The sequence below is a fragment of the Danio rerio genome, chromosome 8 (genome assembly GCF_049306965.1).
Source record: "Danio rerio strain Tuebingen ecotype United States chromosome 8, GRCz12tu, whole genome shotgun sequence".
NCBI classification, from domain to species: domain Eukaryota; kingdom Metazoa; phylum Chordata; class Actinopteri; order Cypriniformes; family Danionidae; genus Danio; species Danio rerio.
The window spans coordinates 22,047,196-22,063,250 of NC_133183.1; the positions used below are offsets into that span (position 1 = coordinate 22,047,196).

At 36.2% G+C, this 16,055-nt stretch overlaps 1 protein-coding gene across 3 annotated transcripts in view; it reads left to right on the forward strand.

The window, feature by feature from the left end:
* Positions 1 to 14,362, forward strand: part of acsbg2 (acyl-CoA synthetase bubblegum family member 2) — a 51,762-nt gene extending 37,400 nt beyond the window's left edge. For 2 of the 3 annotated variants that reach the window (XM_005166789.5, XM_073909158.1), the window contains exons 9-15: positions 1,454 to 1,630; positions 5,522 to 5,703; positions 6,700 to 6,939; positions 7,831 to 8,048; positions 8,543 to 8,682; positions 9,979 to 10,225; positions 12,493 to 14,353. In XM_005166789.5, coding sequence (XP_005166846.1) covers positions 1,454 to 1,630; positions 5,522 to 5,703; positions 6,700 to 6,939; positions 7,831 to 8,048; positions 8,543 to 8,682; positions 9,979 to 10,225; positions 12,493 to 12,611 — 1,323 coding nt within the window. In that variant the 3' untranslated portion in view covers positions 12,612 to 14,353. Of the gene's footprint in view, positions 1 to 1,453; positions 1,631 to 5,521; positions 5,704 to 6,699; positions 6,940 to 7,830; positions 8,049 to 8,542; positions 8,683 to 9,978; positions 10,226 to 12,492 lie in introns of all 3 variants that reach the window. The other variant, NM_001126379.1, reaches the window with a different exon arrangement.
* Positions 14,363 to 16,055: the final 1,693 nt, after the last annotated feature.

Below are 16,055 nucleotides of genomic sequence, written 5' to 3' on the forward strand. Positions count from 1 at the left end.
TGTTCAGCACTAACTTTAATGCATGAGGGAAAGGAGATTGAATTTTTTACTTGAAATATAATATTCTGCAGCCCTAAAATATACAGTGTGGGCCATTTATATGGATGCACCTTAAAAAAATGGGAATAGTTGGTGATAGTAATGTCCTGTTTGTGGCAAATTAGTATATGTGAGGGGGCTTGTAAATAACTCATGAAAGAATAAAGTTACGTTAAACCAAGCATACCATAGTTTTTTCTTGTGAAATTCCCAATAAGTTTATTGAGGTGTATCCATATAAATGGCCCACCCTGTATTACATTCAAATGGCTCAAAGTGGATCCCATCGCATATGAACAGTGATAAAATACCTTAGACAAATGTCTTTGAGGCATTTCATAATAATTAACTGTCCATATAAGCCAAGGCTGAATGTATATGCAATTATATACATTAAATTCAATTCATGTTTTTTCTATAGCGCTTTTACAATGTGGCTTGTGTCAAAGCAGCTTAACATAGAAGATTATAGTAAACTAAAACTGTGTCAGTCCAGTTTTCAGAGTTGAAGTTCAGTTAAGTTCAGTTCAGTGTGGTTTAGTTTTCACTGCTGAAAGTCCAAACACTCAAGAACAAATCCATCGATGCGCAGCTCCTGAAGTCACAAACTAAGCAAACTTCACCAGTTGACGAAAGTGAAGGAAAAAATATATACATGTTTGTGAATCAGATGAATTTTCTTTTCAGGTGTTTTAATAATTATTCTTTTTCTTTTTACATCTTGGGACAGTAACAACTTTTTTTTTTTCTTTTGTATACAGTTGAAGTCAGAATTATTAGCCCCCCTGATTATTTTTTTCCCCAATTTCTGTTTTACAGAAAGATTTTTTTTCAACACATTTTAAAACATAATAGTTTTAATAATTCATTTCTAATAACTGATTTCTTTTTTCTTTGTCATGATGACAGTAAATAATATTTGACTAGATATTTTTCAAGACACTTCTATACAGCTTAAAGTGACATTTAAAAGCTTAACTGGGTTAATTAGATTAACTAGGCAGGTTAGGGTAATTAAGCAAGTTATTGTATAACAATTGTTTGTCCTGTAGACTATCAAAAAAAGACTTTAAACGGGCTAAAAGTTTGGACCTTAAAAAGGATTTTAAAAAAATTAAAACTGCTTTTATTCTAGCCAAAATAAAACAAATAAGACTTTTTCCAGAAGAAGAAATATTATCAGACATACCGTGAAAATGTCCTTGCTCTGTTAGATATCATTTGGGAAATATTTAAAAAAAGAAAAAAATTCAAAAAGGGCTTATAATTCTGACTTCAACTGTATGTACGCTATTTACTATCTCTAAGGTATGATTATTATAACAAGTTCTTTCAATAAAAACAACAACAAAGCTTTGCTTGCTATATGAAGTCATTGCCAATACTCAAATGCTCACTTTCTGTGCTCTTGTAGCTCACATGGACAGCTGTTGCAACAAGCCAGCACGTGAGCCTGAACGATGCTGATAAGCTACAGGAAGTGGTCGTGAGCTACCTGCCGCTCAGCCATATTGCTGCACAGATGATTGACATCTGGCTCCCTATGAAAGCTGGAGGAGTCACGTACTTCGCACAGCCTGATGCACTAAAGGTCAGCTTGCAAATTAAACTTCCTTTTGCTTTTCCTTTTTCTAAATCAGTGTTAAAAAGCTCCCTGTGTTTTAAAGCAGAGGTTTGGTTTCCAAACCTTTTAGCCCACGACCCCCAAAATAATACTAGTGACTCGCGACCAATTCAATTCAGCTTTATTTGTATAGCGCTTTTACAATGTAGATTGTGTCAAAGCAGCTTCACATAAATGGTCATAGTAACTGGAGCAGTGTAGTTCAGTTTTTAGTGTTTAAGTTCAGTTCAGTTCAGTTTAGCTCAGTTCAGTGTGATTTAATCATTACTGAGAGTTCAAACACTGAAGAGCAAATTCATCGATGCGTAGCTCTACCAATCCTGAACCATGCGAGCCAGTGGCGATAGCGGAGAGGGAAAAAAAACTTCACCTGATGGGAGTGAAGAAAAAAAACCTTGAGAGAACCAGACTCAGTTGGGCACGACCATTTTAATTTCTCCGCTGGCCAAAAGTCTTGTGCAGGGCTTCAGTCACCGCGGTGGAGGCTGGAAGATGGCCTCAGCGAAGACTCGTCTGTCCCTGGAGCGTTGCTGGAATCAGACACATGTACTCCACTCCCCACGACCATCAGCGCAGCAGCAGCTCAGGATATGGCCTGGTCCCGGATATGGAATCCTTGGGATCATCTCGTCGCTGGTCTTGGATCCAATCAGTGACTCCGCATAATCTGAGGACCTCGGGATGAGTATCCCCAGGTGAAAATAGAGAATAAAGAGAATAAACAGCGTAGCTGCTGTTCATAGTGTATATAAGCAAGATGCAGAAGCCAGTGTGGAACCCGCTAGGTGATGCATTGAGTGTATGCTTTACTAAACAGATAGGTCTTTAATCTAGTTTTGAACTGGTAGAGTGTGTCTCAGCCTCGGACGTTATCAGGAAGGCTATTCCAGAGTGTAGGAGCCATGAAAGAGAAGGCTCGACCTCCTTTACTTGATTTTGCTATTCTAGGTACTACCAGAAGCCCTGAGTTTTGAGATCTTAAAAAACGAGTTGGATTGTAGCGAGACAGAAGGTTGGTTAGATAAACAGGAGCTAGATTAGACCACTAATATCCTCTGAGGTGGTTATGAATATATAAACTTTGCACACATACCAATAAGTTCAAGTCTATATTCGTCATTTAATTTTGAAGAACACCACTCGGAGAACATCCTCTGTTTAGTTGTGGCCTGTATCTATTTTTACTGTACATGAGTGCCGTAAAGGTGGCAGAAAGTTTAACCTGGTGCCATAAAATCTGTCTTTAATATAACGTAACCACCCCAGTGGGTCACAAAAATCGAAAGGCTGATGGCTTTTTATTTAAATTTTTGGAAATTATCAAGCGACATCAACCCCACCACAACTCCTTAATATCCCACGATATCCCGGGGCATCCCAACCCCCACTTTGGGAACCACTTTTTTAAAGGATTTGACACAAATACAGATGCATTCAATTGATGAAAAGTGACAAAATGAAATATTGTGATGTATGGAAGTTTATGCAAATTAGAAATGTTTATGTAGAGCCAGGGATGGCCAAACTTGGTCCTGGAGGGCCAGTGTCCTACATTGTGTTCCAACTTTCTTCGACACAAATGCTTGTAGTTTCTAGTATACCTAAAAGAGCTTGATTAGCTGGTTTAGGTGTGTCTAACTGGGGTTGGAACCAAACTTTGCAGGACAACAGCCCTCCAGGATCGAGTTTGTTCACCCCTAATGTATATGCATGCTTCTGATTGGTAGTTTTAATTCGAAGGGTTATGAGAATGCACAGCTAGTGTTAACATTAAAAGGCAAATCATCGTTTTTAAAACTTTTATTTCTCAAGTTGTGTTTCCGACCACTCAGAAATCTAAAATGAACTGAAATGTAACACGAGAGTTAAATAATTGTGCCTTGGTGAACACCCGAGACTTTTCAAAGACAAAAATCTAAGACTATTGAAAGGCTCTGTATGTGTTACTAAAGGCATTTCCTGGGTTCCTCAATTAAACCTTTTGTTTTGTGTGTGTGAGTGAAGACAATCATGTTAGTTTAAACTAACTGTTTCGATATATGAATATAATCTTTATGTTAATCATTATTAACAAACAACATAGGGCTATTATTTTTCCCCCTGCAATATACAGTGCTCAGCATATATAAGTACACCCCTCCCAAATCTATCTTTTAAATTCGTATTTTTAATAGGAAGCTATACAATATTGTATTTGTGCTTATACATTAGATTAGTAGATTAGTCAGCACTGAAGCCAAATCTGGAGCTTATCTAACAACATAACTTACAATAACGGTCCAAAAACTAGTACACCCACATTTATATGTTATAGAAAAATAGGTCCCACTTTATATTAAGTGGCCTTAACTAATATGTACTTACATAGCAATTAATACTTTGTTACAATGTATTATTGTGTAAATACATGTGTTTACTGTGTACTTACGCTTGATTAAATACATGTATGTAATTACATCTGTAATTAACTTTTGTAATTACATTTGTAAATACACTGTTGACCATCCCTTACACCTTAACCAACCCTTAAACCTACCCATGCCACCAAACCCAACCTCTATTCCAACTCAAAAGCACCACAAGTGCTCTCAAATACATTATAAACACAGTAAGTACATTGTATTTCTTTTTTGATGTAAGTACATAGTATTTAGGGACACTTAATATAAAGTGTGACCGAAAAATATTAAATACAAATTTTAAAAAGAGGAAAATTTAAGAGAAGCAAAAAAGAAAAAAAAGAAAAATGTAGTTGAAATTTTGTAGGCTGTCATTTTTATTTTATTTTTGCAATATTTTGCTTTAATTAAATTTTATTATCTTTCAATTTCTAGATATGTTTGGTGACTAAAATACCATTTTAATAAATAGCCATTTCCAAATGGGGAGTACTCAATTATGCTGAGCACTGTACATTGCGATATAAATACAATTTCACCACATGACTTGAATATCGTTATTTGGAAAGTCATTACTTTAAATTGATTGAGATGATTTGTTTGGGAGTGAAATATAAATATCATCCATGTAATTATGTACATATAATAAACAAACTACAATCGAAAATAAGGCAAATGTTAAAGTGAAATGAACTGCTTTATGGTTATCTGGGGAGTGTCTCACAGTATTCGGGTACAGAAAATAAATAATCAAATGTAAAAGAGCATTGCGTAGTAGTCTTCATCATGTAAATATTAATGAATCAAATAAATTTTTTAAAACTTTTTTATGTTCTCTTAAAATTCTTCAAACTCTTCAAAATGATCACATAACCTTGTAAACACAAGGACATTTTAAATTTTCACTCTATAATGGTTCAATTCTGCAATGTCTCCTCAAAACTCATGTGTTATGACCTGTGCATTATTTCCATCTACAGTATATTCATATCTTGCATTGTGTCTATTGCGACGCACACATTGTGATATCGATGCTCAAACGATATATTGTGCAGCCCTAAAACAATATTAATAATTATTTTTCTTTCTGAAACACACTTCAGTCATGCAACTCTCAGACAAAGCATTTTTTGTTATGTTCAGAAGTGTGTCATTTTTAGACCTTTCCAAAAAACAAGCCAAGGCTGTCTGTAAATATGCTGATACTTGAATAAAAACAGCTGTATGAGGTCTTGAAGCTGAACATGTGATTTCTGTGGAATTCTCAAAGTATTGCCGCACTGCAGTTTTATAATGGGGTCATTGATTTCAGATCACAGGGGCAGAAGCTGACATGACATACCTGCTTGTGTCATGTGACATATCCTTGGGTGTGTCAGCTGATGATGGCGTGTACACGTAAACATAACGCCTCTGGCAAACCGGCACACATATTAATAAAGGTCACTGTGTGTCCCAGGGCTCTCTGGCTAACACCCTACGTGAGATTCGCCCTACCGCATTCCTGGGTGTCCCCCGCGTGTGGGAGAAGATGCAGGAAAAGATGAAGTCGATTGGAGCCAAATCATCCACAGTGCGCCGGAAGGTGGCATCCTGGGCCAAAGATGTGGGCCTTCAGACCAACCTCAACAAAATGGAGCTGTATGTACACACATTGAAAGGAAATATGCTTAGATGCAATCATGAATTATCAGTGCATGAACATATGGCACTCATTTTAAAATGAACACAGTGGGATGCAGAAGGCGGAACATTTTGTTTCAGAAATTTCAAAGCAAACATTGCTTAAAAATCTATACAATATAAAGAAATTATTAATAAAATAAAAATCAATTTATTTTATATTTATGGTTTCTTTTTGAAATGCTTATTTACTTTTCAAGTCAGCTTTTCACTTAAATATGTTAACAAACTAAAACTAAACTAGAAAATGCAAGAAAAATAGCAAAGTATGGCCTCTTTTTGCGATATCTGGAATTAAAAATCCATCTTAAATATCATTTTAGAAATGAAAAACAATTATTCATTCATTTTTATTTGGCTTAGTCCCTTTATTTATCAGGGGTCGCCACAGCGGAATGAACCACCAACTTATCAAGCATACATTTCAAGCCACAACCCAACACTGGGAAACACCCATACACTCTCGCATTCACACACACACACACACACTAAGGCCAGTTTATTCAATTTACCTATAGCGCATGATTTTGGACTATGAGGGAAACTGGAGCACCCAGAGAAAGTCCATGGGAGAACATGCAAACGCCACACAGAAACGCCAACTGACTGAGCGGGGACTCAAACCAGCAACCTTCTTGCTGTGAGGCGACAGTGCTAACCACTGAGCCACCATGCTGCCCAGAATTGGAAACATTTTAAATAAATTTCATAGAGCAATCAGTACTTCATAAATATGGTAATCTTTTATTAAAATCATGACTTACAGCTTTCTACTGCTAATTTGTTTTACATTGAATAAGACTGCAATTAAGTAGAAATCAGTATTCCCACATTTTTGAACCCCAAGTTGTTTTTAAAAGATTCTACTGTGAATCACTTTTGTGACCTTTTTTCCAGTGCAAAAACAGTTTTTATATTAACAGAGAGGAATTCTTGGTGTTGTCTCCTCATTAGTGGCAGCAATTCCAGGAAGCCTCTGAACTATCGACTGGCGAAACATCTGGTTTTCCGCAAGGTTCGGAAGGCACTGGGACTTGACCGCTGTACGAGGTGCTACACTGGAGCAGCTCCGATAACCAAAGATACGCTGGAGTTCTTCCTCAGTCTGGACATTCCTCTGTTTGAGCTGTATGGGATGAGCGAGAGCTCTGGTCCACACACCATCACACAGGCCAACGCATTCAGACTCACCAGGTAACTCTATTTCTTTCATTTTTCTTACTTTTAGCTAAGGATGCACAGTATTTTATGAATCACAAACTGCCTCTAAAGCTCCTAATGCCCGCCCAGTACGATGATTGATTTTTATAGGATCGTAGTGCCCGGCCTGATAGGAAAATTGATTTATTAAACTTTTTTTAAAATTGTCAACAAATGTATTCTAATCTATTATTACAATAAAATGCAAAAATATACATTATGTTAGTTCTATTTAGGAATTAAACATTATTTAGTATAATAAAATCTAAAGGCTGATTTGATTTAGATATACCATATGCGGAATAATAACCACAAACTTGTCTCTTGTAAATAAAAGGCACAGTATGTCATTTTCGCAATTTATTTTGATGATGCCATGAATGATGCTGTTTATTCAGTTGATGACAAAAAAATTTGCGTAAAAAGGCACAAAATCAGCTGAGCTTTTAATATACAAAATCAACCATTTCTGGTTCTTCAGGGTTTTTATCATACTAAAAACAGTTTAGGGTTCTGTTATAATGCTGCTCCATGCAGTCAAAAAAAAGCACAACATATTAAAGCATATTTAGTGTTTCATAGGTTCTATTAAACTAAATCAGAAATCGAAGGTGTACAATGACATTAGCATGGCGACACAAAACACGTTCACAGTCATGTTCAGTAGCTAAAATTGCTTATTTCTCTGGATTTTAACAATCTTTAAAACATTTAGAATAATCTCAAGTCACACTTGTACACTTTTCTAATGGGTTTTGGATATATTATTGAACAAATATTACATATAGTGCCTTTAACACACACACACACACACACACAAAAAAAAAATGATATCAGCTGTCATCCAAACTTTTAGCTAATATCTCATCTGCATCTCCTTCTCAGCTGTGGAAAGGTGATTCCAGGCTGCAAGACAAAGCTCAGCAACCCTGATGATGAAAAGAACGGAGAGATTTGTTTCTGGGGTCGGCATGTGTTCATGGGCTACCTGAACATGCCTGATAAAACTGAAGAGGCTCTGGATGCTGAAGGCTGGCTGCACTCGGGGGACCTCGGCAAACTCGATGAGAACAACTTCCTGTTCATCACCGGACGCATTAAAGGTAATGATGATTGATCGAAAACTGAGCTTCCTTCTAATCACTGGAGCTGAAGAAACTGTTCAGCTGCACTTTATTCGTTTTTTTTATTTTTTATTATGAAGTGGCCACTGTTTTCATTTTTATTCTGGGTCATATTAACTTAATAGAATTATTTTTATCAAAAATGTCCCAAATATTGGGACCAAATATCACAGAGAGTCAAGTGCAAAATAGGTTAAGACATGCTTTTTTGGGGTAATAAATAATTGCATAAATACCAGTGAATGGTTTCCCGCGAGCTCGAGTAAACATACAGTACAATTCATATAAATATGCTACTTTTTCATTCCTTTAAAACCTGTTTGAACACATTATAATCTGCTTTTATTCATTTTTGATCTTTGTTTTTGTATTTCTTGTATTTTATGTTTCTTTTAAGTTTATGCAAAAGCACTTTGAATTACCATTGTGTATAGTATATGGGCTGTCTAATGAAGCTTATATTTGTATTCCAGAATTGATCATCACAGCTGGAGGTGAAAATATTCCCCCGGTCCCTATTGAAGACGCGGTTAAAGAGGCCATTCCCCTCATCAGTAATGCCATGCTTATAGGAGACAAGAGAAAATTCCTCTCCATGCTGCTTACCGTTAAGGTACCTTTTCAGATTTGTGTGTTTATGCGTAGAAAACCTGCTGTCAATCTTCTTTCATGTTCAAATTTAAAAAAAGTCATATCTAAACTACCTGACTTTTGTCTGAATCACTCAACAAGTGACACATTTTTGTCAGATGTTTATATTTCTTTGTCTTTTTACTCTGTTACACGTTCACTCAAAATCTGCTCAAATTAAATTGACCACATATTGTAGTAAATTGCATTGTACCAGTCTAACTGAAGAACAAAAGTGCAGAGCTTTGATTATTCTTCATTATTGATTAGTGTTTATTGCCCTTGTTGTGCAATCTGCACCGATATCGTGTTCTTCTAAAACTGAAAGGTGTAAATCTAATCTGAACATCTCATCCGAGGCCTCTTTCACAAGGCGGGTAGGCTTATGTAAGCTTACTGGGAGATAACATTCATTTTAAAGATGCATGAGAATTTTTTTAAACTACACACTAATGAGATCCTATCAGAAGGATCAGGTGATAACTGCTCAAACGTTATCAACAACCTCATTTATCTGAGAGGCTGCTGTCCACTAGTGGACAATGTGTGTAACTACATGTTTCACCTTTTTTTTGTAACACTACGCCCTCTGCTGGACATCGTTAATACTAAAAAGCCATTTTCGCTTATGAAAGACTTAAATGGTGTAGTCGCTCAGTTAGGATTACCTGACTAATAAAAAACTAACATTACCATTATAGTATAGATTAACTTTATTATTATGGCATTGCTCGTGAATAGAGAAAACATGAATAGTAGTCTGGATACTGACGTGTCACTTGTGCCAAGACAATGAGATAAAGAATTATGACAGATAAAAGTATTAATTATGTAAAAAGTAAAACATTTAACCATGGAAACCACATAAACCACTGGTTTGTTACACAAGTGTATTAACAGTGTAGTTAACATGTTTTTTATAAATTACCATTGGCATAACAATATCTCTACTGCAATACAAATGGTGCGGAAAAAAGCTAAATTGGATGATAAAACCGTGCCATACCAAGACATCATATTAGAGAAACCCTAGCAACATGATTAGAACCCCTTAAAACACTTTTCACAGCACAAAAATGTAATTAAAAGCTGTAAAACACCTACATAGCTGCTCGTTGGAGACCACGGTGCCACCAACAACACCTTGTGCGCTTGCACGACGTTCCGTCACGTTGCCAAGCACCTAATTTAGCTTTTAACCAACATTGATGGAAAACGAGCAGTTAGTTTACCGTTGTGCAATGTTGACGGATTTTCGGCTTTTCTGTCTTCCTCTCAGTGTCAAATAAATGGTGAAACCGGAGTTCCTGAAGACGAACTGACTCCAGAGGCAGTGGAGTTTTGTCGTAAACTGGGCAGCAGCTGCACGCGCGTGACCGAAATCGCCGGCGGCCGCGACAGGGCCGTTCAAGCTGCTATTCAGGATGGCATCAACCGCGTCAACGAGAAGGCCACATCCAACGCCCAGCGCATCCAGAAGTGGACCGTCCTGGATCAGGATTTCTCTATTCCTGGAGGAGAGCTGGGTAAGTTTTGTAGTAATTAAAGATAAATCATCTAAAAATATAAATTAATTATTATTGATGGGTAATTGATGCCCTCCCTTTAATAAAACATGACATGTTTTAGCTTGAAAGGTGATGATTTCTAAAATGCATAAAATGAATCATGGTTTTACTTGAAACATGTTATTGTAGTTAATTGTTTTAGCAGGTAACCATATTTTAGGCAGGGGCAAATTTAGTGATTTGGAGGCTCTAAGCAACTCCAGTCATGGGGCCCCAAGTCCTAAAATGCACCCTTTCCACTTTTATTAAATTTTTATTTATTTTGCAGTTTTATTTATATCACCCAATCCTTTTTTACGTTTTAATGTAAGCTGTACATTTTAAATAATTAGATGTCTTAAAAAGAATTCACAAAAAAAAAAAAAAACATAAATTTGACTGTTGGACTGTTTCATGATTGAGAGTGGTGGATTTTTTTCATATTATTATTATTATTGCATAACATTACATTATCAAAATATTTTATTTTCTTGTATATTAAATATTTAATTACGTAAAAAAATACCTGTTTCACTGTCACTATACAAAATTTGATAGAAAATGATGTTATATACAGTTTAGAGCAGAGGTGCCTAAAGTTGGCACATGGTAACCTTTGGTTTGACCCTCCATCCCATCTGAAAAGAGTGGGAAAATGATGAGGAGTTGGTTGGGGCGAATTTCAAATTGATTGTAACCTTTTGTTTCATGGTTTAATTGAGGAGCTACAAACTAAAATTAAATGTTTAATTTAATTGTTGTAAATGAATCAGACTTTAAAAATGTAAATACTGTCACTTAACAGATGCACAAGACATCGGCGAGCAAATCAAGGCAAAGGCAGGAGCAGCTCGACTAGTGTATTCAGCGCTGAACTCTATTGTGTTATAAATGGGATTGTTGATGTTTTTACTATAATAAGTTCATTATAAAACATAAAAAATTAAACTGCATCATTATTTTTATGTTTTAAAGCAACTTTTTTAGTTATTTTTAAATAATATGCGAATAAATTAGAAATTACTTATGGCAAATTTAATGTAAACCGGTTTGGCAGGTATAATTAAAGGTATAATTAACACTTCTACATATTTATTTATGCGGCTGCTTACCTTGCTTATTTGTTAGATCCGCTTCTGATTGTAGTAACCCTAACCAATGTTATTGTAGGTAACCATAAATTCACATTGATTTTGCTACACTTGCCACAGTTTAAACATGGTATTTGTTCCAAACGTATGTTGTTGTAAATGGTAATCATTGCACCAAAAGCCATGCTTACTACACATTTACTATAATAAAACCGTGGTTTATTTTATTAAGGGTTTAATTCACTGCCTGAGAAGACGTTCCTCAGCATATTCACATCAAAAATGAACAGTTTACTGTTGTCCTAAAATAGTTATTTATTGGATTTTGTTTTTCAATTAATATCTGAAGTGTTGGAAAAACACGTTTACCCTGGGGCTATTTTAGCTATATTTGGTGTCAGTGATGATGCTGAATCATCTAATAATCAACGTACAGTGGTTAGATTTATTGCCCTTTTGGCACATAGATTGATTGATTTACTGAATTAGAAATAAAATATTGTCCCCATTTTTCTACATTGATAAAAAAAAAATCATGTCTTGCCTGCAACTTGAGAAGCTCAGACTTTCCCTTAAAAGTAAAACTAATAATTTCCATGCAATATGGAATTCATTTATGGAGTACTTTAACAAGAGAGAAGGGATTGAACCCTTGTAGAAACACCTCAGATCCCCCACAATTTTTTTCCTCTCCCTCCCTTTTTTCTGCATTTTTTAAGTTCTCTTATACATATAATATTACCATGATGTTACAACTTTTTGTTTAAAAGGGAGAAAAAGTGTACATATGTAAAAATTATAATAAAGAGAATGTTTAAAAAAGCAGTTTGCTTAATTATACTTTTTAAAAATGTAAACAATAAACAATACTTTTACTTTAAAAAAAACTGTTATTGTAGCAAATGATATTAATGTAGCTACACTATTTAAACTGAAGTAATTTTAAGTAAAATCGTGATTAGACAAATGATAATTTATGTGCTAAAAATTTTTACTACACCATTACTATAATGAAACCATGGTTCATTTTAATAAGGGTCCCCTGAAACTTTCTATGAACTATTATTTAGTCATTCCGGGGCTCTTGTGTGTAATTATGTTGATTTAAGGTCTATAAAGTCTGTTTGTTTAGCTGTTTTACACTCTTTCTCTCAGGGCCAACAATGAAGCTCAAGAGGCCGGTGGTCATGAAGATGTACAAAGAGCAGATTGAGAGCTTTTACAAAGAAGTCGTGACCCCAGTCACCCCAGACAACCCTCTGCCTCCTAAATAGATGTTCAACAAAAGGCCTCGTCATTCACTTCAGAGATCGGAGACGTGGTTTAAAACACACACACAAACACACACTTACATAGGAACACCACTCAGACCTTGCGTTTTGCTTGTGAGTTAATATTTGTTCAGGGTTTTGATGTTATTTTCACACTGTTTACATTTTTCTGTGTGATTTGCAAGAAGGAAAAGATTTGTGAAACAAAAGCCATTATCTTTTTGTGATGATTTGCTATTTATTTTCTTGCCTAATAATAATGAAGTGTTTTTTGAAATGTGTTATTCACTTACACATAACTGCAGGTGATTCGAATGTCAGTTTGAAGATACTTATTAATGGACCAGGGGGGGGGCAAGTCGGAGCACTCATTCTGGTCCTCCAGGCTCTGCGCCGGTTGGGAAAATTCCAAATTGAACTTAAAACAATCGATTACAATTTGCTTAAGATTGGCAAGCAGAATTCGAGACAATGCAATCTGCAGAACCTGAGAACAACAAAAAAAGATACTTATTAATAATAATTTATGGTTCAATTTATTAATAGCTAACAAGGCCGTTTGTGCTCGAGTTGTGACTGAATTCTCTGAAAAAAAACTGCCACCAAAAATACTGGTTGCTTGAAGGAACGTTGATGTGAAGATCATTTAGCAAGATTTCCATGCCATACAAGACATAAATGTCTCTTTTTTGCTTGTTTTTCATTACCAAATATGCGTTTGTTTGTTTGTTTGACTCTGTTGGTTAATTTCGTTGTTAATTCTTTGTAAAGTGAGCCTGTTATATAGTGTAAATATGTATTACATGCATTTCTTCTGTGGTCTTATTTAATGCTTGGCTGCATCACTCTGACAATCCTCAAAGTGTTGGATGTCACAAAGTCCAGTGTCAACCCATCTTCCCGCCTTTATCATCTAGACAGAGAAACAGTGAATATCATGAAATAAGGGAGATGAAGGAGCAAATGTGATCTGTTCAGAGGATATGGAGTTATTTTGCATTATTCTTTGCTTTGCACGTGCAATAAGGACATTTTGACCAAATTGTTAATGACTTTATTTATATTGTATACTGCATAGTCAAACTATTCTAATGCAATTTAGGAAAAACAAAGGTTAAATAGACGAATGCTATTTAATCGGTCAAGTGCTTAAATATTACAACTACAACTGCAAACCCAAAGATTTGATTTTTCCCTCTGTAAATAGATTGCTTACATCTTGCTTTCTTCTAGTACTGGACTTGTTATTCCAAAGTGTGTATATTCGGACTGCGTAAGCATGACCACAGCGAGGCCTTTTTGTAAATATGAAGAAGTTTAGTCTGTGCATGAAACGTCTTCGCTCAGATTAGTTGAGAATGAAGGTAGAGCTAGCGAGGGATTTCCTTTCTTCCATCTGGGATTTCTGTTATGGTTTTGGCTAAATGACTCTTTTCTTTGTATTGTGGCACAGATAGTATGACGGTTTCATGTAGAGTTTGGAAAAGTGCAAATATGAACACGATGTGAAGTCTCAGACTGTGAAAGGTTTGCCTGGGTTTACCTGACACTTCTATTCTTGAGCCGAGGGATGGTTTGTTTGTGTGTGTCGTGCAATGTTTAAGGGTTTCTGAAACGTATGTCATTGTTAGAAACCAGAGTACTAGATAGAGCTGAGTTTGGCAGCAGGAACTCCAGGTTTCTACTTGTATGTGTGTGTGTGTGAATTATCCCTTTACTGGAAAATAAATGTTGATATAACCATCTTTAAGTCTTAAAGTGTTTGTCTTTGACTTGTAATAAAGTTTCTTTGGTCATTAAGATTTAAGCTAGTTTTGAATGTAATGAAGAACAGCTAGTCAATAGTATTAGAAGTGTTATTGTTTAAATAATGCTGTAATACCTTAAGAATATTTATTCATTCATTTTCTTTTCGGCCTAGTTCCTTTATTAATCAGGGGTCACCACAGTGGAATGAACCACCAACTTATCCAGCATATGTTTTACACAGCGGATGCCCTTCCTGCTGCAAAAGAACACTGGGAAACACCCACATACTCACATACCGACACTGGACAATTTAGCTTATTCAATTTGCCTATAGCGCATGCCTTTGGACTTGTGGGGGAAACCGAAACACCTGGAAGAAACCCACGCGAACACAGTGGGAACATGCCACAGAAATGCCAACAGGCCAAGCTGGGACTTGAACCAGCGTCATTCTTGTCATGAGGCGATCGTGCTACCCACTGCGCCAATGTGACGTCCACTGTTGGAATGTAAATTTTTTCAAATCTAGTTCCACATGAACCATAATCTAAATATACATATATGAAAGTTAGATTCTTTGTTTTTAAATGATCTCATTTCATTGAAAACTAGCTAGGGTGTAACAGACATCTTGTCTTCCTGAGCACTGGCTGAGCCAAAGTGATGCAAATGCTAAAGACAGGGTCCCAACGACTGTGCCTTTGTCTTTGGGTGATACTTTCAGGCTGGTTAGGGCAGGTGAAACATGACACTAAAACATGATCTTCAACTAAAACTAATCATGCCTGTTTTATATTTCTCCATCCACAAACTCTGCCCCCTCCTAAAACACAGATAGGCAGGACGACTTTGTCTCAAATCAGACTCATTTTAGACTACTCTTGTCACTGTAAGAAACTCCTGTATGGGCTCTAGCAGACTCATGGGCTTCTTGAAGATGCTGTATGACTGCAGACTGACCAACATGTCTTAATAAAGAAAGTCTGCTTGTTTGAGTCTCCTGGACGAGGTTCTCATTCTTTTTTCCAATAACTTGGTGCCATGATAGAGATTGAAATCATCAAATTCTCAACACTTTGCCACAGAAGACTGAAATCCACCTGAATCTGAAACAAGATCAAGGAAACCACTTAAGATTGAATCTTTTCAGCTTAATGGCAATTATTACTTTAAACATCAGTTAACTTCATATGGGGGTTAAATAAAAAGACTACCTTGCCTCATAAGTTAAATGTGCTGTTTTAGATCAAAAATTCAATCTTTCATTTTCTTTTCGCCTTAGTCCAGGGGTGTCCAAACTCAGTTCGGAGTGCTGGTGTCCTGCCAAGTTTAGCTTCAACTTGCCTCAAGACACCTACCTGGAAGTTTCTAGAATATCTAGATAAGAGATTGATTAGGAGGTTCAGGTGTTTAATTGTGATTGAAGCTAAAATCTACAGGACACTGGCCCTCCAAGACTGAGTTTGGGCACCCCTGGCTTAGTCCCTCTATTAAACAGGGGTCGCCACAGCGGAATGAACCGCCAACTTATCCAGCATGATTTTTTTACACAGCGGATGCCCTTCCAGCCGCAACCCAACGAAACCATTTTTATTTAAAGTTTGATTTAATGCATAGGTCTCAAACTCATTTCCTGAAGGGCTGCAGCTCTGCACAGTTTCCTCCAACCCTATCAAACACAGCTGATCCAAATAATCG